Source organism: Gopherus flavomarginatus, chromosome 1 (assembly GCF_025201925.1).
Source record: "Gopherus flavomarginatus isolate rGopFla2 chromosome 1, rGopFla2.mat.asm, whole genome shotgun sequence".
Classification (NCBI taxonomy): domain Eukaryota; kingdom Metazoa; phylum Chordata; order Testudines; family Testudinidae; genus Gopherus; species Gopherus flavomarginatus.
The window spans coordinates 249,791,517-249,815,741 of record NC_066617.1 but is presented as its reverse complement, the minus strand read 5'-3'; the positions used below and the strand labels follow the sequence as shown (position 1 = coordinate 249,815,741).

Sequence of the window (24,225 nt, the reverse complement as noted above, 5' to 3'; positions counted from 1 at the left end):
GGAGAGGAACAGAGATAGCTGTCAACTCTGCTTAGTTAATTTTCATTACTTCAAAGCTGTAACTACATTTCAGGGTTTTGTGTAACAGTATGTATATGTAACAGGTTGGCAGTGTTTGTCTGAAACATCTCACACTGGTAGCAAGTTTGATTCTACTGGGAAAGGGTTAAGTGGATTGTAGTGTCTCCTGCATATAAGTAAGGTGGAAATGGCTCTTTGAGGATAAAGGATCTTGGGTGAAGAGTGAGGACTCCTGAGGAATCTTAGCAGCCACCAAATGTAATTGAGGTTTGTGCTCATCTGGGTATTACCTTTCTATTGGAGTGTGTTTGTAAAGTATCTGAAGGTAGAGCTGCTGCCAGCAGCAGCACAGAAGTAAGGGTGGCATGGTATAGTATTGCCACCTTTACTTCTGCACTGCTGCTGGTGGGGCGCCCTGCCAACAGCCACCATCCTCCATCTTTGAAGGCAGCACTGAAGTAAGGATGGCAATACTGTGACCCCCCTGCAACTCCCTCTTAGGTCAGGACTCCCAATTTGAGAAACGCTGGTCTCCCCCCGTGAAATCTGGTCTTTTGTATGCTTTTACCCTATACTATACAGATTTCACGGTCCGTGATGCGTTTTTCATGGCTATGAATTTGGTAGGACCCTGCTTATACCAGTACAGTTGGGGGCAAGATGACAACTTTCACATGGTGCTGCAGTTATGTGTTATGGACTAGTACAACAGAAGGCTCCCAGACATCGATTTTTTGATCTTCTGGTATTAGTAATGTGAAGCCATACTGTACATAACCGGTATCTTCATGTTATGTATAGAGTATTCCCCTTCCTATCTAGGAATAAACTGTAGTGGTATAACTACTTTTATATTAGTGTAATGGTAACCACATTAGGGGTGTTATAGCACTAACTATAGTGATACAGTTAGAGTGATACAACTTTTGAGGGACCTAGTATAAAGTGACAGAGCTTTTATGTGCAGACAGGGCCTTAGCCTGCTCTTCCCTGTCTCTTAGCCTATGCTTGACTTCAAAAAGCCCTCTCTAATAATAGGAATAATACAGGGGTTATATGGCCTCCATACTTATGATTACCATAGGTCTAGATTTTCCTGGTCATAGCCTCTCTTATTTGTCCAGGTGGATTTTTTAAATAACAGGAAATGCCCAGAGTTTTTGCAGAGCAGACAAGGTGCAGCTCAGAAAGAACCCCCTTGGTGCACTTCCCCATGGGTCCCTCCCCTGCATTCACAGCTGATTGGTCCATTCCCCTGCAAGCCATAGCTTCTGGATCCTACCCACCCACACCCCAGCTCTTTGCAGTGGGGAGCAGGGGTCCCGCAAGGAGGCACTGCCTGATGACTGTTGCTGCAACATAGGCTTGCCCCAGCCACCCTACCACCATGATAGGGAGAAACACTGCCCCCCACCTCCAGTGAGTACCCCTACTGCAGGTCCCCCCTCCAAAACCCCCCACTTTTCACTCCTCCCCCCCAGCAGTGTCTTCTTTTGGGGAACCTAAAATGCAGTGACCCTACATACTAGTGTGAAGCAACAGCGTTGTTCTTTAGCTCAAGTGAAGAAGGGCCTGTTTTTGGAATCTGAAAATCCACAGCTCTGCAGGGACAACACTCTTTCCCCACCCCCTTTTCTATTAAGCCATCTTGGAACCCACAATATCTGATTGCAGGTGCAGACAGGGCCCCAGTTAGCCTATGAGATACACCCCCAGAGAGCTCCAGGCACCTATGCGAGCACCACAACAGAGCGAGCTTTTCCACACCTGGCCCCAGGAGACTGGGACACCCTGAGGCTGCCACAAGCGGAGCGATCCCCGCGCGCAGGCCGAACTGGATGGCAGCTGCCTCCTTTCAAAGGCGGCGTATCTAGCACGCCCCAGCAAGCCACCTACTAGATAGTCCCACCCCAAGCACTGCACCACACAAGCTCAGGCCCGCGAGATTTATTTATAGCTCCAGAAGCGAGATTGACAGGAGGCTGAGCCAATGAGAGTGCGTCTCTCGGCAAGTTGGCGGTTGGCCTGCCGCGGAGGACCATTTGGCCAATGGGCAGCCCGACGAGCTGCAGCGGGCGGGCTCTCCGCGCAGTGGGCGGATGGAGCAGCCGCCGCTCTATGGACCGGGTGGAGGCGGTGCGGGCTGAGGAGCTCGCGCCTCGTTAGGAGCCGCCTCAGCCCCTGCCGGCGAGGAAGCGCGAGTAGTGGCGGCTCCTCACCCCCAGTGCGGGAGCCTGGACCCAGGTGAGCGCGGCGGCCGGGACACGCCCCCTCCTCAGCCCGGGGCCTCGTGGAGGGCAGGTGGGGGCCCCGCTGCGGGGGCTCCGGGCTGGTTCCTCTGGGCAGAGCCGCCGGCGAACCCTGCCCGTCCCAGACCGTTACCTCGGGGGCCGGGACCCCCGCCCGGCTGTGCCGCGAGCGCGGCGCGTGGGGGTCCCAAGCGGGGTCTCCCTGGCCAGTGCCCCGGCCCATCACTTCCCCCCGCCGCCCCCGGAGCAGGGACCGTATCTCCGGAAGCTCCTCCCCGCGGGGGCTGCCCCCTCCCCGCGGAATGAGGCGACGGTTATTTCTCGCTGCTGCCGAAGCAGCCCAGTCGGCGCCCGCGCAGCCCGGGACTCGTGGGGGCGATTGGCAGGTCCGCGAGCTCCGCTGCCCCCCGGCGCTGCGGGATACCGGGGCCAAGGGATGTAGCTGTAAAGAAAATCAAGGGGTGATGGTAAGAGAGAAACGACACCAGTAAACAGATGCGAGCGAGACCGTTCAGGGGAGCAGGGGTCATACTCCAGCCTTAATTTGTCCTGTGTTCTAGGAATTACACGGGGTGTTTCGTCCTGCCAAGCCTGTGTGCTGGACAGCCCCAGGCACAGCAGGGTGGTCTGGCCTTGACTCTTTGATTATCTCTGAATTGCTTTTCATTTCTGCTAAAGTTGTTACGATAGTTACATTATTTATCAGTCTTGAGCACCCTGCTAATGCTCAGTGGTTATAGTATTTATATTGTTGAGCGTGATCTACATGAGACTTTCTTCAAAGTGACTTACAAATGTTACCTCTAACCCTCTCAGCCATCCTATGAAGTAGATGCACTGCTAGAACCCTCATATTTACTACAGGAGGAAACTGTAGTAGAGAAGTTCCTGCTTGTAGTCAGTGTCAAATGAGATTAGAATGAATTTGGTTTTGGTTCCTGGTCTTGTGCTTACGCTCATTCTCCTAACCTTAAATACAGAAAAATGCTCTAATGAAAGGAAGGGTTTAAAAAAGGCTGTAATGAGTGTGTATGCATTTATTTTTCTCTTTATAATTTTTCTTTTTGTATATTAAAACAGCTTTTTAAAGGTGTGTGGTTTTTTTGGCTATTGTGAATTCTGTTTTCTAGGTACTTGTGCTCCAATGTGTGTTAAGGGTTCCTCAGAACCACAAGGTTCTTTGGGTCCTGATCCTACAGAGACTTATGCATATGCATAGTTGGACTGCAGGATTGGGTCATTAACACACATCAGGTTTTGGCACACATTTGAAACTACTTAATGTCTGTTGACCAAAGGTGTCTGCAAGTATGTAGATATTAAATAATTATTTGATTCAGTAAGATAGGGATGAAAGATGTTGGGGGTTCTCAACCGCCATTGCCTTAAACATCTTGCAGAGTCAGGCCTTTAGTCACATCATCCATAGTGGGGAAGCCTAGGCCATCTCTATACTGGAGAAGTTTCACAAGTTTAACTAAATACATCTAGATAAATTGGTAGAAACCGTATAATATAAATATATTTCAACTGGTTGACCCCTCATTTAGATCAGTTTTATTTGCTAAATTACTTTAGTAATTTAAGCAATTATTGTAAACTAAATAGATAGCTGAAGGTTAAATGGTTTAAGTACATCAACATTGGGGCATGCACTGGGTTAACAAGATCAATTAAAAATTTTAGTTAAATTGGTGCAACCTTTCTAGTATTGATAAGGTCTTAGAATGTACAGTCTCTGATGCAGTGTAGTACAGTAACGCCTTGTTTAACATTGTAGGTATATTCCTGAAAAATGTTTCTTTAAGCGAAACGATGTTAAACTTATCCAATTTCCCCATAAGAATTAATGTAAATGGGAGGGTTGGGTTCCAGGGGAATTTTTTTCACCAGACAAAAGACTATATATCTATATACACAGTATAAGTTTTAAACAATTTAATACTGTACACAGCAATGATGATTGTGAAGCTTGGTTGAGGTAGTGGAGTCAGATATTTCCTAGGGAATGTTTTACTGCTAAATGATGAACTAGCACTCGGCTGAGCCCTCAAGGGTTAACACATTGTTAATGTAGCCTGACACTCGACAAGGCAGTACAAATAGAGGGAGGAGAGCATGGCAGTGGCTGCAAACCTTGGAAATTGAAGAGCTGATGAACCTAGGGTGACCAGATGTCCCAAATTTTATAGGGACAGCCCTGATATTTGGGGCTTTTTCTTATATAGATGTCTATTACCCCCTACCCTGATTTTTCACATTTGTTGTCTGGTCACCCTAGATGAACCCACACTATCCCATTGGAGGGCACCGCTCCCTCCACTTTCCAAAGTGCTGGGTGGTGGTCATGGTGCGTGTGTGTGTGTGAGAGAGAGAGACAGACATGCACCATGTTCTTGTGAGAGAGAGACGCGCATTACCCTTTTAGGTACGCTGACCCCACTCTAAGTACATTGCCTTTTTATGTAGATCAGCAAGTTGAGACAGCAACTGCTGCTAGCAAGCTCCCTCTGTCCTGAGACCTCTCGTGTCCCTCCCCCTGCTCTGTGAAGATGGGGTATAGGGGGAGGGGGACACTCTGACATTAGCACTCCTCTTTCCACTCCTGCCATGCATGGCAAGTGGGAGGCTCCTGGGAACAGCTCCAAGGCAGAGGGCAGGAGCAGCACACGGCAGTGCGGGAGGGCCACCTGAATTGATAGCCTGATGGGTGGCTGCTGCACAGGGAACTTAGGGGAGCTGATGCAGGGGACTGTTGGTCCACCCTGGTTCCAAGCCCTCACCAGCTAACTCCAATGGGCTGTCAAGTATCAGAGGGGTAGCCGTGTTAGTCTGGATCTGTAAAAGCAGCAAAGAATCCTGTGGCACCTTATAGACTAACAGATGTATGGGAGCATGAGCTTTCATGGGTGAATACCCACTTCGTCAGATGCATGGGCTGTTCTTTCTGCAAGCACTGGACGAAGCAGGTGGGTGCCAACCAACGTTATAAGGGAGCACTGTGCAATTTTAAATGAGCATGTTCTCTAATTGATCAGCAACGTGACAACGAAACAACATTAACCGGGACGACGTTAAGTGAGGAGTTACTGTACCCCTAAATAATGTTAACTAGATTATAGATGGAAAGAAGGAGCGGGCGGGGGTTGGGAAGAGTGGCATAAGAGCAAAACCAACCGACCGAAACCCACAATACTACTTACTTCATTTGGAAACATCTAGTTTTGCACATATTACTGTGGCTTATTTTCTTCCTTCTCCTTTCTGCTGGTTGTTTGAGACATTCATATATCATGCCTTGTCTTATAAAAACTCTTTGGGCAATGACTGTCTTATGTGTTTGTACAGAACAGTGGGATCCCAGTCCTGATTGGGACCTCTAGATGTTACCGCAGATCACCATAATAGCTCTTTAAAGTCAACCTAATGCTGTTACTGTCAGCATTGTTGACAACATTAATCTCCCAGTCAATTAGGCCTGTCATCTGAGAATCATTTTAGGTTCCTCCATCTTTTCAATCGTACATATACAGGCCATATAAAAATCTCACTGCTTTTTTTCCCTTAACACTTCCAAGATCTTTTCTCTCTCTCTCTCTATCCGTACTACTTTAACTCTCATTTAGGCCTTCATCTTCCAACTAGACTACTGCAACTTACTCTTTGACCTTCCTTATGTCCATCTCATCTCCCTCAGACTGTTCAAAATGGGGGTGCTAAATTAATTTTTCCTGACCTATAATTCAAACCATATCAGTCCTCTCTCTGAATCTCTCCACTGGTTCTCCCTCTCTCTTGCTTCACATCAAATTCAATCTTCTTGTCTACCTTAAATGTCCTTCACAACTTTCATGAAAGCTTATGCTCAAATAAATTGTTAGTCTCTAAGGTGCCACAAGTATTCCAGTTCTTTCTTTACAACTCTGCTCTTCCTATTTATCTATTCTTATATCTTATTGCATTGTCCCAGGTGCTCTTTCAGTGTCAGCCTTTATTGCATCTTTGTCCACTTCTCCCACAAGTACCTTCATGATGCTCCTTACATGTGGAATGCCCTCTCCAAACTAATATGTAAAGCACCTGCCCAACTCTTCTTAAATTCCCTCAAGGGTCACTACAGCCATTATACTAATGGTAAATTACCAAGTGGAAAGGGTTGGGAAGGTGTCTGATATTAATATTTTTTTATATCTTAAGAAAAGACTTGTAACCTGAAAGTTGTGCTCAGTGCTAGTCTGCGTAATCACGTGCTCCCATAACTGTTACCCTCTTTTCTTCTGTTACTATGTGTTTTTACAGCTGTTAACGCAGTGAGGCCCCAGTTGATTGGAGTCTTTAGGTGCCAGTATAGAAAAAAGATTTTTCCTTTTGCTCTTAAGTGATGACCTATTTGAATGAGAAATAAATTATCAATTCTGAACTGGAACATTTGAACTCAAAGAAATTCTCACCAGCTGAGTAACACACTTCTGTCAGATGGAATTTGAAATAGAAAAGCTGGCAGTATCTTAAAGAAACAATATCAGGTACTTAGGCTTCATGTTATGCCATTTCATAGTTGTGTTATCTAGTATGAGGAAAGTCCTTCAGATTTCTCTGGTACTTAAAAAAAAATAAAATAAAATAAAAAAAAAATCCCAGAAACCAGACAGTGGCCTGTTTTGGGAACTCTGATCTGCTCAGGTAGTCCAAAAAGGCTGAATACTTAGAATTTTCCAGTAAATTGAGCTATTGGCTGGGCAATACTGGCATAGCTATCTCCGACACTACCCCCTGGTGTGAAGGGTAGTGGTGGCCAGAGTGTAGTATTCTCAGATGATTCCTTGGGGACTGCTGCCAGCTGGTGTAGTTGAAGGAGCTCTGAGGCCTTGCTGTAACCCATGCCAGAGCTATAGCTGTGGTTGAAAGAAAGTTGGAAACTACTGGACCACCCAATTTCTTGTACTGCACAGACCTGTGTAGAATTGAATCTAGCATATTGTCTTCTGTGCATCCAACTAACAGTGTTTTGGGTTCCTGTGCGTACTATATTGGGTCTGGAGCAGTTAACTAAAATACTGTGACTCTGGAAATGCTAATTTAGAGCTTTGATCCTTCAGTTCACTGTTCACAGGTGCACTACTGTGCCTGCATAGTCTTGTTGATTTCAGTGATGCTCTGTGCAAGTGCACCACTGTTACTTATGTGCAGTGAATCACAGGATTGAGGCCTTGGACTATATAGGTCTTTTCTTGAAGAGTTAATCTTCTGTGATTCTAGTATGCAGCACATTGAACGGTGAGGCTTGGTCCTGTTTGGGCCATTTGGTACTGCTGTAACAAATACTAATATTATGGATATTTGTAGCATACAAACAAAACCTGTGTTAATTGTGTCTTTTCAAAAACAAAACTTTAATGAAAAGGACAAATTAGTATGTCAGGTAGTATTCAGGTTTGAAGAAAGTATCCCAAAAATGGGTGACAGGAAAGGAGAATTAATCAGCTTGTGCCATACTTGACTGTCCTCTTTAGTAAAGAGCGTCATAGTCCTAATACTGTTTCTATTATGTGTTTTGATATAGAGATGAGACTGTTTATGAATATATTTTTGTGCCTCTAACTGATCAATTGTGTTCCCTTTGTAAACAGGAGTAGAAGCATAAAGAAGTTTACTTTATGAAGGCTAATGAGTGATTCGAGTAAAAGTTCGAAGCGATGTGACTGCTGGACTGGTTTTACAGAGCTTTTGAAATGAGAGAACTACATCTCTCATTCCTGTAGGTCAAGTGACGCTAATGGTGGAATAAACTGACTTCAGTACAAATAAAACTGATCAATCCAAATCGCAAGTACAATATAAACAAGTGTGATGTTGAAATGAGATGAGGCTCCGAAATGGAACTGTGGCCACCGTGTTATTTTTCATCACTTCTTTTCTCAGTTTGTCCTGGTACACTGCATGGCAAAATGGCAAAGGTAAGACAAATATTTTCTGAAAAGAAATTGAACTCTAGCTATCCGTGAAGGAGAAGTGAATGATGCAACATATGCTGTTTTTTTTAAATGCTTTTTTTAATGCTTGTAAGCTGTAAACTGAATGTTGACTACTGCTGCTCAAGAATATTACCTTGATGAGTAATATGCATCTGTTCTTGCAGTCAGAAAATCAACCTGGAGGGATGCCTATTGTTTTTGTTTGAAAACATATTTCTGTGGAGATAAACAAGACTTTTTTCTTTCTTGATGGAAAATGGCTATTTTAGGCAGTATCGCCATTGCACATTTGCAGGAGAAACAGATGCTCTTCTCTAATTTTTCCTGTGACTGTTGCCCAGTGCGCCAGGCTGGAGAATATAAACATTACTTTTTGGTGCCACATACTATTTTTTCCTATTGATTTGGTGATTGAAACAGCAAACTACCACTCAACATCTTTTGAGAGATTTTTCTCCCTTCTGTCTTTCCTTTTGAGGAAAATGTAAAAAATTTTCAGTTTGACCTGTTTATATGAAATATTCCCTTTCTAATAATGTAAATAAGAAATTAGTGAATTCTGTATATTAGATTTTTACAAAACTGATATGTTTGAGTATTGTAATTACTGTTATCTCAAGTCACTTTAAAATGAAGAATTTTGCTCTAATTACCCCTGCTTAGACAGACTTTCTCAATGGGGGATGTGAGTGCATCAAACTTTCCGGAGGAACAGGGGGTTGGTGGCGGTGGCAGTACAGTGAGTCTAAGAGTAAAAGTGCCACGAATGGGTGGGCAATTACCAGATCACAATGCCTCTCTCTCTCTCAGATTTTGTGGAGGGACAGCCAGATTAAATTTGAGTGAGTGGCATTGTGATTTGGCACTTTTGTCATCCTTCCAGCGCCCCTTATCTGACGCTTTGTAAACAGGTAGGGATGTTTTTATAGCACCATTTGACTTGCATTTTGAGTAATTTGCCTAGTAGTTCATGAACACACACATACAGAACACTAGGTGTCAGTCTACTTGCATTGTAAGGATGGGCGTGGGATCCAAGCTTTTAAAAATAAAATAAACTTAAAAAATGCTAAGGTGGGACATGGTTTTTTACCCAAAAAAAAAAAAAAATGGCTGGGAACCTCTATGCTAAGAGAGTGCTGTTTTGGGGTTCTGATCCTGATCCTGCACCACTGAAGCATTGACTTAGAGGAAAGCAAGCCAAGACTTGCCAGGAATCCCATCTGTTACAGAGAAAGCCAGAGTCTTTTTTAAAAAAAATCTTTGAGAAGAAAGAAGAACAAAGCCTTTGGAAGAAACATACAGGCTGTGTTGCAGGTTGGCTAATTTCTCTTCATTGGGCATTTGTAGGAGAAACAGATGCTGTGTCCTGTAATCTGTTTTATAACAGTTGGTCAATGGGCTTGGCTGCTGAACATAAACATCAATGAAATGGCTGGATTCTTGAGGTCATGATACTGTAAATTTGTTTTAACTGGGCAATATAAATCTAAATTTGACAAACAACGAAAACAGAAAGATATTAAAATTGTACCAGAAATGTTGAATTTTGCATCTTGACTTATAAAATACATGTACTCTTTCTAATAAAAGTTTTATGCTATACAGCTTGGGCAAAGATATCACATCATGCTGCTTCTGCAAATTCTGATGACAGTGTCTTTGTTTATAAATACCTTGATACATATCTGTGGACTTTTAGTCAGGGTGGATTTGATTTAAATCACTAGTCAGGAAGACTCAATTTAACCATGGATTTCTATATAAAAGTGCATTCTTGTGAAGAATATGTATTAAGGTTATAACAACCAACAACTCAGAGATGTAGGTTTCATTTTTAGAAGGTACACACTACATTTTAAAAGAGATTTATTTTGAAAACTTTTCAGATTAGTTTTACAGCTATATCAGAAAATGAATGATTGTTTGGTTATTTCGTTTACCCAAGGGAATTTGAAGCAGATATTTATGAAGTCATTTGGAGGTGAACTATCTCCAATTCAACAGGCTAATCATTAGTATTTGGAGGATTTTCTTGCCATGCTGTAATAGGAGGAGAACATCACCAAACAGATACTTAAATTATTTTTTTAAATTAAAACAACAATATTATGTATTGTGGATTTTTTTCTTCAACAGCAAACATATTTTAACAAAACAAGCATTTGAATTTAGTTAAACATTGAAGTTTTTTTAAATCAGGTTTGTTTTTGTTAAAATTGTTTTTAACATGAAAACTTTAAAATATTGGCTTCTACTGCTAACTCGGTTGTCTTCACCTTCGTTTTCCTGTTTGTTCATAATCTGGAAAATAAAAACAAGCTTTTCTACTTTTTCAGGTCTCAAACCATTTCTCAATTTTGAATGAACTAGTCTAAAGGAAGAAAATATTCTTTCTACAGCGGCAGAAGAAGCTACTGCTGTTAAAAGTGAGATTATCACTTCAACAGTCTCTGAATCAAGTGCTTAAGTTACTTCCACTAGTTCACTGGTATGACTTTCTTTAAATCATCATCAGCAAACATGTATTTCTTGAATTATTCACCCTTAGCTCTGAAGTTTATTAGAGTTGGCATTATGGAGGGATGTTTGCTGGATGTCCATGTCATAGCCAACTCCTCTTCTTCAGCAGTTAAGGTTTAACTCTGATACTGAGTATTGAGAATATTTGTAAGAAAATTAGCTGGAGATAGTGCTTGTCATAGAAGATCAGGGTTGGAAGGGACCTCAGGAGATCATCTAGTCCAATCTCCTTCTCAAAGCAGGACCAATCCCCAAGTAAATCATCCCAGCCAGGGCTTTGTCAAGCCAGACCTTAAAAATCTCTAAGGAAGGAGATTCCACCACTTCCCTAGGTAACCCATTCCAGTGCTTCACCAACCTCCTAGTGAAATAGTGTTTCCTAATACCCAACCTAAACCTCCCCCGCTGCAACTTGAGACCATTACTCCTTGTTCTGCACCTGGTGCCACTGAGAGCAGTCTAGATCCATCCTCTTTGGAACCCCCTTTCAGGTAGTTGAAAGCAACTATCAAATTTCCCCTCATTCTTTTCTTCTGCAGACTAAATAATTCCAGTTCCCTCAGCCTCTCCTCATAAGTGATGTGCTCCAGCCCCCTAATAATTTTTGTTGCCCTCCACTGGACTCTTTCCAGTTTTTCCACATCTTTCTTATAGTGTGGGGCCCATTAGTTTTTTAATGCTTGTAATTTAACTCTGTCATTGGATATTTCTCTTTTTAAGATCTCACTCAGTGCCTTCCAGATTTCAACAGAGTCTGCAATAAAACAGCTATTTCCCTGTATTTTGTTCAAGACTACAGAAATAGGCTTCAGGTTACTCAGCATGTGTTTAACATTTTCTCTTAAGCCCAGTGTTGAGGACTTTGGCTGTCAGAGTGCCATCTATTTTTTCACAATTTTGTTCACAAACCGTCGTCAGATTAGGCCAGTTCTTGATATAGTGCTCAAAACAGTCCGCTGCTGAGTTCCATTGCACATCTTGTGGGAGAGTTAGCTTGGTTCCTCCCACTTTTTTCAGAGCAGCTGCTGCAAAGTGGTTGTTACGGAAGTATTTTGCAATTTCAACAACATTAGCCTTTATTTCTGGAACACAAAAGTCTTTGGCTAGGAGATGCATCAAATGAACACTGCAACCATATTTTATTAGCTTGGGACTCTCTTCTAAATTTCTTCTGATCTTGGATACATTTGCAGCATTGTCTGTGATCAAGCTGCGTACTAGACATTTGAAATTTTTTTCAGTTTGTTATAGCTTTTAGTGCTACTTCTTGTAAACATTGCATCTGTCCATTTCCTAATGTATCAGTTGTTTCTGTAAGGAAGACATTCCCTTCTTCTATTGTCACACAAGCACATACAGCAGGATCATTGCGGACATTGCTCCACCCGTCAAGACTCAGGTTAACAGTTTTATCCTCCAGACCTTTTGCACTCTGCTCAACTGCTCTTTCATACACTTCATCCAGCAATTTGCCTGCAACATCTGCTCTCTTGGAGGGACTGTATCCTGGTCTTAGTGACTGAACCATGTTAATGAAGTGTGGATTCTCAGTCTATGAAAAGGAGAGTTTGTTGCATAAACAAACTGGTCAGTTTTTTCATTAATTATATTTTTTTGTAATCTGTTGGTTCTTATCACAAACTTATCTATAATTGTTTCTGGATGATGGAGTTATTTTTTTTCTTTTTGCTACAGGTGATATATTGTGGCTATGTGACATACGTGATGTGACTGAAACACTATAATTGGCAGATAACTCTGAAACTATAGAAAAAGATGGTGATCTTGAAGGTGCATAGTCTTCAGAATCCTTTATGTTGAGGATAGATTCTCCTAAACAAAATAAGTCAATGCAGTTATTTAATTATTATTACAATACTGCTCATTTGGTATCACTCATTGCATTCACTGACACTCAGTACTACTTTAAAGGTGAAATTGTAAAAGGAAGATCTGCCTATTTCAGCTAGTTATTTTTTATCACAACTGCATCTAAAATGATAGTACCATAGAGTAACAACTATATTTTTTTGCTCAAACATGAGAATTCAAGAATAGTCCAGAAGGAAGACAGGCAGTCCTCAAGGAAGAAGTATGAAATAAAAAAGTTTACCAACCTGAAGATCCTGCATGTTCAGACATGTTCCTTTCATCATCTTCAGTGCAGTTTCCTCCTGAGAAGGAACACATCTCGTGATGATGTTTCATTCAGGCAACCAGGCCTTGCATTTCTTTGTTGCACTGTTTGCATTTTGCACGCATGCCTGTCTTACCCACAGGTAGAGGAACTTCATGAAAATATTTCCAAACTGGGTCTCTCTTATGGCCTGCTGCCATTATAGGTTTTCCCTTGTAGTGAGAGAATGGTATGGTAGATCTCAAATCAATGAAGGCTACACTCAGAAAGACCTTAAGACTTCTGGAATATGCTGCTCAAACAGTTTCACTTTTTGTTTCTACTGCCTGTCCCTCCCTTCTCACATTTATCTCCAGACTTCTTCTCCTTGTCCAGATCTATTCCGCCCTCAACAATCTTCTGTTCATTGAACTTTTTGAAACTTTGCACTTTTAGAGAGAGGTAAGGGATTGACTCTATGTACACAAATTTGCAGAGGGACAATAGGGTTGAGATGTTATTTCACACCTCTATATATTTATTTTATTTTAAAACATTTTTGCTGTTTACAAGCATCTCTGGAGACACAAATCCACAGTTTGAGAACTGCAAAACTAAGCATCTGTGATGGTATCTTCTAGACTGAGCACTGAGTCCCATTGGGTGATAGAAAGATTAACTAAATAATCTATACAGAAGCCCCTGGAACCCCGTAAGTGTGGGTCCCTAGTCCATAAACTATTGGAACTCATTTACAAAACTTTTTCTTAAACATTACATGAATCTATTGTCTCATACTATAGAATTAGAATTTATCATCCCTATTCTATGGTGAGATATATTTGAGCTATAATGTATCTTATTTAAAACTATCTTTAGATAGGTTTTTTCCTCAAAAGCATTTTATCAAAAAAAAATCCAATTTAAATTTAAAAAAACAAAATCCTAAATTTATTTATTTATTTTTTATTTTTACATCATTAATTTTTATCCATCCTGCTGGTAACTGAGAGGGAATATGAATGATATTCAATTGATTTGAGGAACTGGTTTGTTTGTGTGCACGCATACACATTGGTTTTCCTGTAAGAAAAATAGTTTGGTTTGCTATTCCAAAGATTTGATTTTTTTATTACTGTGTGCTTCAACTAAAAAAGATTCATATGTCTCTAATTTCAGATGTCTTGTAATTTTAAGAAACTCATCGGGTAGACTGAGGAAAAACAAATTATTAATAATCACCTTTTATTATTTTCATTGTGATTAGTTACAGTCTGATGTACACATATTAGGCAATAACCTAATTTAAGGGTTTATCCTGTTGGTGCTAGTGAGACATTCAAGAGTTTGAACAGTAGACTGCAATTCAGTAGAAATTGTGTTTGGGATGTTGGCATGCATTCACGAAAGGATGAGTGCATTACTTAGCCACAAACGTCTAATGCTTCTTTAGACAAATCACTCTTGGCCTCCCTTCACCTGAAGTGGCTTGAAGCTTAATTAACATTTGACAATATTTTGGTATTTTTTTGGAAGAGAAGTATTGTTACTATATGACCAGTCTTGCTGTCTAGGAATTTGGGGCCACTCACAAACATGTAAGTTTTCAGTTAATATCGTAATGCAAGTACATCATTTTGTATGTCCAAAGTGCCAGAACATATTAGTCAACTTATTCAGAGGGGAAACATGTGGTGTCACAGATGGTGCCTTATAGACAAAACTGTAACCAGTGATTAGGGTTTCCTCTTGAGGGTAATTCAGTTTTACATTCAGCAAATATTCATCTTTTCTGTAAATTTCTCAGGACAACAGTGGTTCTCCTGGTCCGTCTATTACTACATGTAAAAGAGTAATGTGTTATCATGGGTAATTGTTATATTTAACATTTAAATTATGGTAGCACACACAGGTTCAGGATCAGGCACAGAGATGGCTTTTGTCCTAAATCCCATATAAACTGTGAATCATTAGGCATAATTTAAGGGGGAATAAAAAGATAGCTTTGAGTGCTGGTAGAAGTAATAAATGTATGGGTTAAATTAAACACAACCACAGAGGTGTAAAAATAGGAACAGGAACATGTGTACACTTATTGCAGAAGAAAACACTTTCATAGAAAGAATCTGTGGAAAAAATAAGTGCTTGGTGGTTTTCCTCTGAAACAAAATAGTGTAGTGAACAGACTTGTTCAGTCTGCCTTGAAGTCTTTCTCTATTGTGACCACAAAGGCCACCTGGACACTCTCTCTCTCCTTCCAGGCTGGTTTTCATAGCTATCGTGCATCTTGGAAATTACCTTCTGATAGTATCCCGGGAAGATTTGTACAGCCTGGGATTTCACACTTACTTTCCAAAATGCTTAATAGGTAGTCCAAGTCCTTTTCCTCATAAGATCGTACCATAGCACAGCTTTGAAGCTTGAAATGTTCTAAATGAATATAATCAGATTGTAATCTTGTACAAACTGTTTCTGGAATGCAAAATCCAGATTTCTAAGGTAATACAATGTTGTCACTACTTAATATCCCTAGATTAATCAATATTATCATATGTTTTATTTTGAGTTTTCTGAATGAACAGTGAGAGAGATTATTAGAAGTTGAAGGTCATGCCGTAGGTCACTGTAGGGTTGCTAGGTGTCTGTTTTTTTGACTGGATCATCTGGTCAAGGAGGGGGCTAGCAGTGTGTGTTTGGTCGCTGGGGCAGTGGTGCTGAGGCAGGCTCTATGCTTGGCTCTGGGGAAGCGACTGCCCTGGCATGTCCTGCTCCTAGGCATAGAGACTGACTTGGGGGGCTCCACTCACTGCCCCAGCCTGCAGGTGCCACCCCGAGTGCTGGCTCCACAGCTCCTAGGGCTGGGAATCTGGGACGGGCGTGAAAGTGGGGTACCACAGCCAGCTTCCTCCATTCCCGGGAAATGCTGGGGCAGTGCCGGTGCGGCTGCTGTTTAAGAAGCTGCCTTAAACAGCAGCAGCCTTCTTGAGCCCTCACAAACCGTACTAGCCAGAGCTAGCACCTCAAACCCCTCTTGTGCTCCAAGCCTCTGCCCCACTTGGAACACTGTCCTGCACTTGAATGCCCTCCCGGAGCCACACCCCAGTGTCACCATCCCCCAGAAGCCAGGGAGAGCTGGGCAGCAGAGCTGTTGTACCACCTGGGGAGCAGCAACTGCAGCTGCTCTCTGGCCCGTGGGTGCCCATGGGGAGCCTGTGGCTGCTACTGGGTTTTGCAGGGCACGAGCGATGTGAGCTTGTTCACAGCCCTGGCACCGGAGTCTCCTGGAGCCTTGAGGGCTGAAGTCAGGTAACAGGACTTCAGAGGGAATCTCGATTGCCTGTACACATGCACGATTTGGTGCTCCTGTGGACCACTAGGTGTGTGGCACTTTCTAGGGAGCAGTCAGGTGGTCACTGATCCCCAGGGCACGTGCTCTGGCTGACGTTGGTTACTTCATATGAAAAAATCAAAATATAAATTTCATTTCCTTCTCCCCACAAACTTTTAAGTTCCGGATGCAACATTATTGTCATCTCTGCTGATATTTGTGCTGCAATGGCTGCATGGATAGGCTGTCAAAATCTGAGCGATGCCCTCACTAACTTTACTCTGTAGACCTTTTTGTAAAGGGACACTATCCAGTCAAAATTCACAGACCTGATTCTTGCATTGTGATTCGGCAGCATTTTACAGATAACTATACAGTGTACAAGGCAGTGGAGAATCAGGCTACATAGGTATTAAACTAGCTGCTTTACAAATACATTAAGTTTTTAAAATTGAAAAATGCATTTTTGCCATTAATTCTAATTTTTTTTTTGCATTTCACTCATCTTAGATAATAAAAATTGAAGAGTTAGTTGTATTGCCATTTCTAGTATTTAACTTCATTTTCCCTCATTTCTGACCCCAGCCCAGAGCCTGCTCCTCCACCCATAACCCCTCCCATACCCCCAGCCCCAAGCATCCTCCTGCTGTTCCTAACAACTGCCCCAGTTAGGTGGCCCTGTTTCCCACGAGCAGCCGATAGCTGCTTGGGGAGGAAGTCAGATGGCAATGCTCCAAATTTTTGCCTCCCTTCCCTGGTAGTTCCTACCCAGAAGCCTCCACTTCAGCCCCACTGAGCTGTCTACACTGAAATTAAATGGTCTGCTGGCATGACTCAGTGGGCTGGGGCTGTAACATTACTGTGTAGACATTTGGGCTCTGAGTCCCTCCCCCATTGGGGGTCTCAGAGCTTGAGGTTCAGCTAGAACAAACACAGCCCCACAATGAGCCCCAGTCCGGAAAAGAGGGCAGCCAGGTTTAATTGCTGTGTAGACATACCCACCCACACCCTCTCCCAGCAAGTAGGACACAGCAACTGCTGCCTTGGTAGCTGTGCGGGCCAGTCCCTGCAGGAGGTGCATGTATGTTAGTGTGGTTTTGGGTGTGTCTTTGTCAGTGCACTGGGGCTGGTCCAACCTCCGCCAGTGGAACGGCCACTGCAACCAATCCAGTCAGTGGATCATATCAGGAGCCATGCCAGCAGCCAGACATCGCGGTGCACAAAGCCTGGCACTTCACACTGGTGGGTGCCCGCTGGAGTCTGCAAAAAGTAAGTGGGTCCTATGATCTGATGGTGCCAACACCATGGGCAGCACAAAAAGGGCCTGTCAACAGAGAATGCATAGCTTCACTTGGACTGATGTTCCTGAAACAGAAGAGCTAGTTCCTGGCTATGGTAATCTCCCTCACGCCCATATACAGACCCTTTGTTTCAAATAAAGAACAACTTGGAGAAAGTTTATTTTTAATGGCACCTCCCCAATGTTTTATTTGTGACACACTCATACACAAATAATATATTTTTATTACAGTGTACAATCCCTGATGACGTGTCACTTCTTCAGTTCCTTCTTACCGCTAGTGATGGTTGTTGGAGCAGCTCTCTTCTCTTGCTATGGCAAGCGATCCCCAGTGGACTTTCCCTTGTTGTATCTGTAAATTGTTAAACTTGGGATTAGTTAGTTTTCATTAATTCACAGTTAGTTAAGATAAGTTTTAGTTGGGAGTTTCCACCCCCCACAACCACGGTCTCCCCCTCCCAGGGACCGGGGCATGTCTCGTTCTCTGGAGAGTCCTGTCTGAAGCCTATGCCAAAGGGAGTCTCACGCGACTCCTGCTTGAAGTGTTTTCCGGGGAAGCTCATCAGACTGAGAAGTACACAATCTACAAAGGCCTCCACCCAAGGACTAAGAAGGAAAAGAGACTTTAGGCTAAAATTGTTCCTCATGGAGTCAGCCTTTCGTCCTCAGCTGACAAAGGCGGTGTCCGACTGCAAGCTCAGCACTTCGGTGCAGAGTGTGCTGGCCTCAGTAAGAGAGGATGTGGCGGCAAGAAAGGACTTGGCCTCCAGAGACCCTCAACACCGCCACTCCCCAGCACTGAAGACTTCTTTTGGTGTGAGTGCACGGCACTGCTTGGATTTCTGGCGCCGCACAAGAAGACCAACACAGGTTGCTCTCCCACTAGAGCAGTGGAGCAAGGAGACGCTAGCAGGGTCCATACTGCACTGGGGTGCCCTTCTCCAGTGCAGCTGGCACCATCAATTCCAGCCTCATAGGGAGGTCTGTCGAGTCCGTCTCTTGTGGAATCCCCAGTGCGGGAGTCAGTTGGAGGAGTTGGACCTTCCTTCCATTCCGGACACCTTTGAGGCAGCCAGAGACCTTATAGCGATGACAGCGCAGTCCCCTGCACAGGTGCAGCAAAGAGGCGCTGTGCCTTTTAAAGGGAAGCCAGTGATTATGTGGCGCTGCTCCCTGACACTATCTTGCTCCGCACCGCCTTGGTCACTGAGGTTGGAGTCTTCATCTAACTTGGAGGCAGAGTTGTACTCCTCTAGGAAGAGCTGGCGCCATTCTCTGCACCGCACCAGACAGGAGGAAGGGCAGACATTGCCTACGATGCCGTGGCCACTGCAGTGGCAGGTGCCAGCTCAATGGCCCTTCTGGACCCTGTGGGCCTACCACCAAGGGTCCAGATCAGGTCGGTTGTATCAAAGGCACATGGTCCTCCATCATCCTCTGTAGCTCAGGAACCTCCTCGAGGCCATGAGATGGGCACCCAGGCCGCAGCAGGGGCCGGAACAGTTCCAGAAGCCAGCACCGCACAAGGCCCATCTGTGCAGGGGGATTTCTGTGAGCTGGAGGGACAGGAGGACTCAGTGCCCCCGTGGGCATCCTCCTCCTCCTGCCTTGATGAGGCAGTGGCAGGCACATCTACCACGCTGCTGGCTGTGGACAACAGAGCCCACCAGGAATTACTCAGAAGGAATAGCAGGACAGACCCCATGGTCGACATTCTGGTGCCTGAAGGTCCCTCGAGGGTAGCTTTATCTCTCATTAAGACCATTCAGAACACTACTAAAGTGTTGTGACAAATGCCTGCCTCTCCTTCCTCCCCACAGCCAAAGGATGAAGTAGCAGTATTTTGTGCCTTCAAAAGGGTATGAGTACCTTTTCACTCACTGTCAGCCGGGCACATTGGTTGGTGCGACTGCCAACAAAAAAAGGAAAGGCAGGGGCAACCAGAACCAACTCCCAAGTCCAAGGAGGCAAAGAAGCTTTATCTCTTCAGTAGGAAAGTGTATTCTACTGGGGGTCTCTAGCTTTGCATTGTCAATGAGCAAGTGGTCTGCAGCCACTACAACTTTAACTCCTGGAACACGTCCAAATTCAAGGAGCTGCTTCTGGCTGATTCTCATTCGGAGTTTGCTGCTGTCCTTGAGGAAGGCAAGGTCGTTGCGAGGACCTCCTTACAGGCCTCCCTGGATTCTGCAGACTCAGCAGCCCAGACTATGGGGGGAGGGATAGCTCAATGGTTTGAGCATTGGCCTGCTAAACCCAGAGTTGTGAGTTCAGTCCTTGAGGGGGCCACTTAGGGATCTGGGGCAAAAATTGGTCCTGCTAGTGAAGGCAGGGGGCTGGACTCAATGATCTTTCGAGGTCCCTTCCAGTTCTAGGAGATTGGTATATCTCCAATTATTTCCTTAGCCATTGCTATGAGAAGGAGCTCATGGCTTCAGGCGTTGGGACTTCCGCATGAAGTTCTGTATACAATTCAAGACTTGTCTTTCAGTGGCTCAGGGCTTTTCTCGGGGCAAACAGATTCTAAGCTCCATAGCCTTAAAGATTCACAGGCAACACTGAAGTTTCTGGGGCTTCATACATCAGCCCCACAGAGGAAACATTTTAAACTGCAGTCTACCCCTCACTTCTACCCTGCTCCCCTAAGACAGGACTATAGCAGGAAATGGGGCAGGAGTAATAGGTGGAGACCTTCTCAGTCCTCCTCTAACCAGGACCAGGATTCAGTGAGGCTGCTCTCAGCTCCCAAGCCAAAATTTTGAGGGTGCGCCTGGGGGCAGTGCACCAGTCCAGATCCCAGATCCTTCCACTCCCTCCGCAAATCTATCCCATTTCTAGCATACCTGGGCACAAATGACCTCAGACCAATGGGTCTTGAGCATGGTAGAAATGGGATATTCTCTCCAATTCTGTTTCCTCCCACCTTCCCTGTCCCTGTTCAGGGACCCTTCCTATGAGCAACTTCTCATGCAGGAGGTGCAAATGCTCCTACAAATTGGGGTGGTAGAGAAAGTCCCTTTAGAATTCAGAGGGTTCTATTCCCACTATTTCCTAATTCCGAAGGCCAGAGTGGGCTCAGACTTATTTAGGTCTGCGAAACCTCAACCGATTCATGAAGAAGTTGAAGTTCCGCATGGTCTCCCTCGCTTCTTTTATCCCCTCCCTGGATCCAGGGGACTGGTACGCCATCCTTGACTTGAAGGATGCGTACTTCTACATGTCCATAGTCCTGTTCCACAGATGGTTTCTCCACTTCCTGGTCAACAACACCCACTATCAGTTTAGGTTCTCCCCTTCAGCCTCTTGGCAGCCCCTTGAGCATTCACCAAGTGCATGTCTGTTGTAGTCATCTTCCCGCAAAAGGAGCCAGGTACAAGTATTCCCATACCTAGACAACTGGCTAATCAAGGGCCATTTCAGGGCCCAAGTGGAGGACCATGTGAGCCTGGTTTGGGCGACATTAGGCAGGGTCAGCCTGATACTGGAAGTGGCGAAATCATCCCTAACCCTTACTCATAGAGTTCTTCGGAGCTCTCCTAGACTCCAGGCACGCCAGGGCATTCCTTCCGGAAATGTGTTTTCACCATGGGCGCCATCATAGAGGCCATACCCCACAACTACACCACAGAATTGGCTGAAGCTGCTTGGCCATATGGCCACTTGTACATATGTAGTACAGCACGCTAGTCTAAGGCTCCGACCCCTTCAGGTTTCACTCGCTTTTGTATACAGGCCGAATTGAGACTACCTAGACAATTTGGTCACACTCCTCCAGTTATCAAGCCCCTCCTGTGGTGGCTCGACACACAAGTGGTGTGTGCAGTAGCAGCCTTCTCCGTGCCCCAACCCTCGCTGTCTCTAGTAACGGATGCATCGGCAATGGGTCGTGGGGTGCACCTAGGAAGACTCAGGACTCAAAGTCTCTGGTCCCAAGCAGAACTTTCCATGCATATTAATGTCAGGGAGTTACTTGCAGTTCACTTTGCTTGCCAGATATGTCACACCCATCTGGATGGTAGATGTGTGTATTCATACTGACAGACAGTACAAGTGATGTTCTATATAAACAGACAGGGTAGTGCTCACTCCTCTCCCCTGTGCCAGGAAGCCCTCAAGCTGTGGGACTTGTACATTGCCCACTTGATACATCTGGAGGATTGTACCTTCCGGTCTCTTGAAATGAACTGGCTGATCATCTCAGCAGGTCCTTCCACAACCACAAGTGGTCCCTCTATCTGGATGTCATGATCAACATTTTCCAAAGGTGAGGATTTCCCCAGATAGACTTGTTTGTAACATAGCACAACAGGAAGTCTCAGCAGTTTTGTTCCTTCCTGAATCACAGTCTGTGCTCACTCACAGACGCCTTTCTCCCCCCTTGGAAAGGGCACCTGCTGTATTCATTCCCACCCTTTCCGCTCATGCACAAGGTCCTGCTGAAAGTCCAAAGAGAGGGAGCATCAATGATCTTGATAGTACCGGCATGGCCACATCACTGGTTCACCATACTTCTAGACCTGTCAGTGGACACACCTATAGCACTGCCCCTCGTCCTGGACTTGATCACGCAGGACCATGGCCACCTCCAGTATCTTAATCTAGAGACGCTCCACCTCATGGCATGGAAACCCTGTGGCTAAACCCTTGGGAGCTCACATGCTCAGACTCCATTAGGGAGGTTCTCCTTGGCAGCAGGAAACTGTCCATTCGAGTCACTTATTTGGCTAAGTGGAAGAGGTTCTCGATTTGGTCACTGCAAGAGGACACCCCTCTATTACAGTCAATTCCTTTTATCCTGGACTGTTCTCTGCACCTGAAACAGCAAGGCTTGGCGGAATCGTCAATAAAGGTGCTCCTGGCTGGCATCTCTGCTTTCCATCCCAGTTCTGCTGACTGGTCAGTGTTTGCTAACCCCATGGTCGGCCGCTTCCTCAAGGAACTAGATAGTCTGTACCCTCATGTAAGACCCCATGGGATCTCAACCTGGTGCTCTCAAGGCTGATGGGCCCTCTTTGTGAGCCCTTAGCAACAAACTCCCTCTTCTACCTTTCCTGGAAAGTGGCATTCCTGGTGGCAATAACTTTAGCCATGGGAGGTGTCTGAGCTTAAGGCCTTGATCTCCGAGCCCCCTTATACTCCTTTTTTTTATAAGGACAAGGTACAGTTGTGGCCATACCTAACTTTCTTCCCAAAGATAGTTTTGCAATTCCACACGAATCAGGACATATTTCTTCCAGTGTTCTTTCCTAAGCCGCATGCTTGTAACCAGCAATGGATTCCCTGGATGTCAGACGAGTGTTAGCTTTTTACATTGAGCAGATAAAGCAGTATTGAAAATCAACACAGCTCTTCATTGCAATTGCTGAGTGGATAAGGGGGCTTCCAGTGTCATCCCAAAGGATCTTTTCATAGATCACGGCCTGTATCAGGACGTGCTATGACCTAGCAAATATAACTGTCCCAGCAATAGCAGTGTACTACACAAGATCGCAGGCTTCCTCGTGTTATAAACCTAGTCCCAGATTTGGACCTTAGCGTTCAAAATATGAGGGTTAGCATGAAAACCTCCAAGCTTAGTTACCAGCTTGGACCTGGTACTGCTGCCACCACCCAAAAAATTAGAGTGTTTTGGGGCACTCTGGTCCCCCCAAAAACCTTCCCTGGGGACCCCAAGACCCAAATCCCTTGAGTCTCACAACAAAGGGAAATAATCCTTTTCCCTTCCCCCCTCCAGGTGTTCCTGGAGAGAGACACAGAAGCAAACTCTGTGAATCTAAACAGAGGGAGTCCACCCTCTCTATTTCCAGTCCTGGAAACACAAGCACTTCCCTCTTCATCCAGAGGGAATGCAAAGTCAGGCTAGTAAATCTAACACACACAGATGTCCCCCTGACTTCTTCCTCCCACCAATTCCCTGGTGAGCTGCAGACTCAATTCCCTGGAGTTCCCCACTAAAGAAAAACTCCAACAGGTCTTAAAAAGAAAGCTTTATATAAAAAAGAAAAATACATAAAAATGGTCTCTCTGTATTAAGGTGACAAATACAGGGTCAATTGCTTAAAAGAAATATGAATAAACAGCCTTATTCAAAAAGAATACAATTCAAAGCACTCCAGCAACTATAGACATGTAAATACAAAAGAAAAAACCAATAACCCCTATTGTTTTTATGATCTCTGTACTCACAACTTGGAAACAGAAGATTAGAAAGCAGGAAATAGAAATCCCCTCATAGCCGAGAGAGTGCAGGCAGAAAACCAAGGACAAAGGACTCACACACAAACTTCCCTCCACCCAGAGTTGAAAAAATCCTGTTTCCTGATTGGTCCTCTGGTCAGGTGCTTCAGATACTTCTTTCCAGGTGAAAGAGACGTTAACCCTTAGCTATCTGTTTATGACACCTCGGCAGGGTTCCTGGCACCGGTTCCCATTCAAGACATCTGCAGGGCAGCAACGTGGTCATCGATCCACACCTTTGTCACACTATGCCATTACACAGCAGGCTAGAGACGATGTTGCGTTTGGCAGAGCGGTGATGCAGTCTGTGACTAAGTGAAATCCTCCTCCTCGGGACTGCTTGGGAGTCACCTGCTTGTAATTGACATGAGCAAGCACTCAAAGAAGAAAAAAGTTGCCTACCTCTCGTAACTGTTGTTCTTTGAGATGTTGTTCATGTCCATTCCAAGACCTACCTGCCTACATCTCTGTTGAAA

The 24,225-nt window shown here is 44.4% G+C and overlaps 1 protein-coding gene across 6 annotated transcripts in view; it reads left to right on the top strand.

Moving 5' to 3' along the window:
* The first annotated feature begins 2,128 nt into the window (after positions 1-2,128).
* The window catches only part of MGAT4A (alpha-1,3-mannosyl-glycoprotein 4-beta-N-acetylglucosaminyltransferase A), a 144,391-nt gene continuing 122,294 nt past the window's right edge, over positions 2,129-24,225 (top strand). For 3 of the 6 annotated variants that reach the window (XM_050931782.1, XM_050931792.1, XM_050931761.1), the window contains exons 1-2: positions 2,516-2,737; positions 7,901-8,227. In XM_050931782.1, coding sequence (XP_050787739.1) covers positions 8,134-8,227 — 94 coding nt within the window. In that variant the 5' untranslated portion in view covers positions 2,516-2,737; positions 7,901-8,133. Of the gene's footprint in view, positions 2,266-2,512; positions 2,738-7,900; positions 8,228-24,225 lie in introns of those variants that run through there. The other 3 variants (XM_050931772.1, XM_050931810.1, XM_050931799.1) reach the window with 3 other exon arrangements.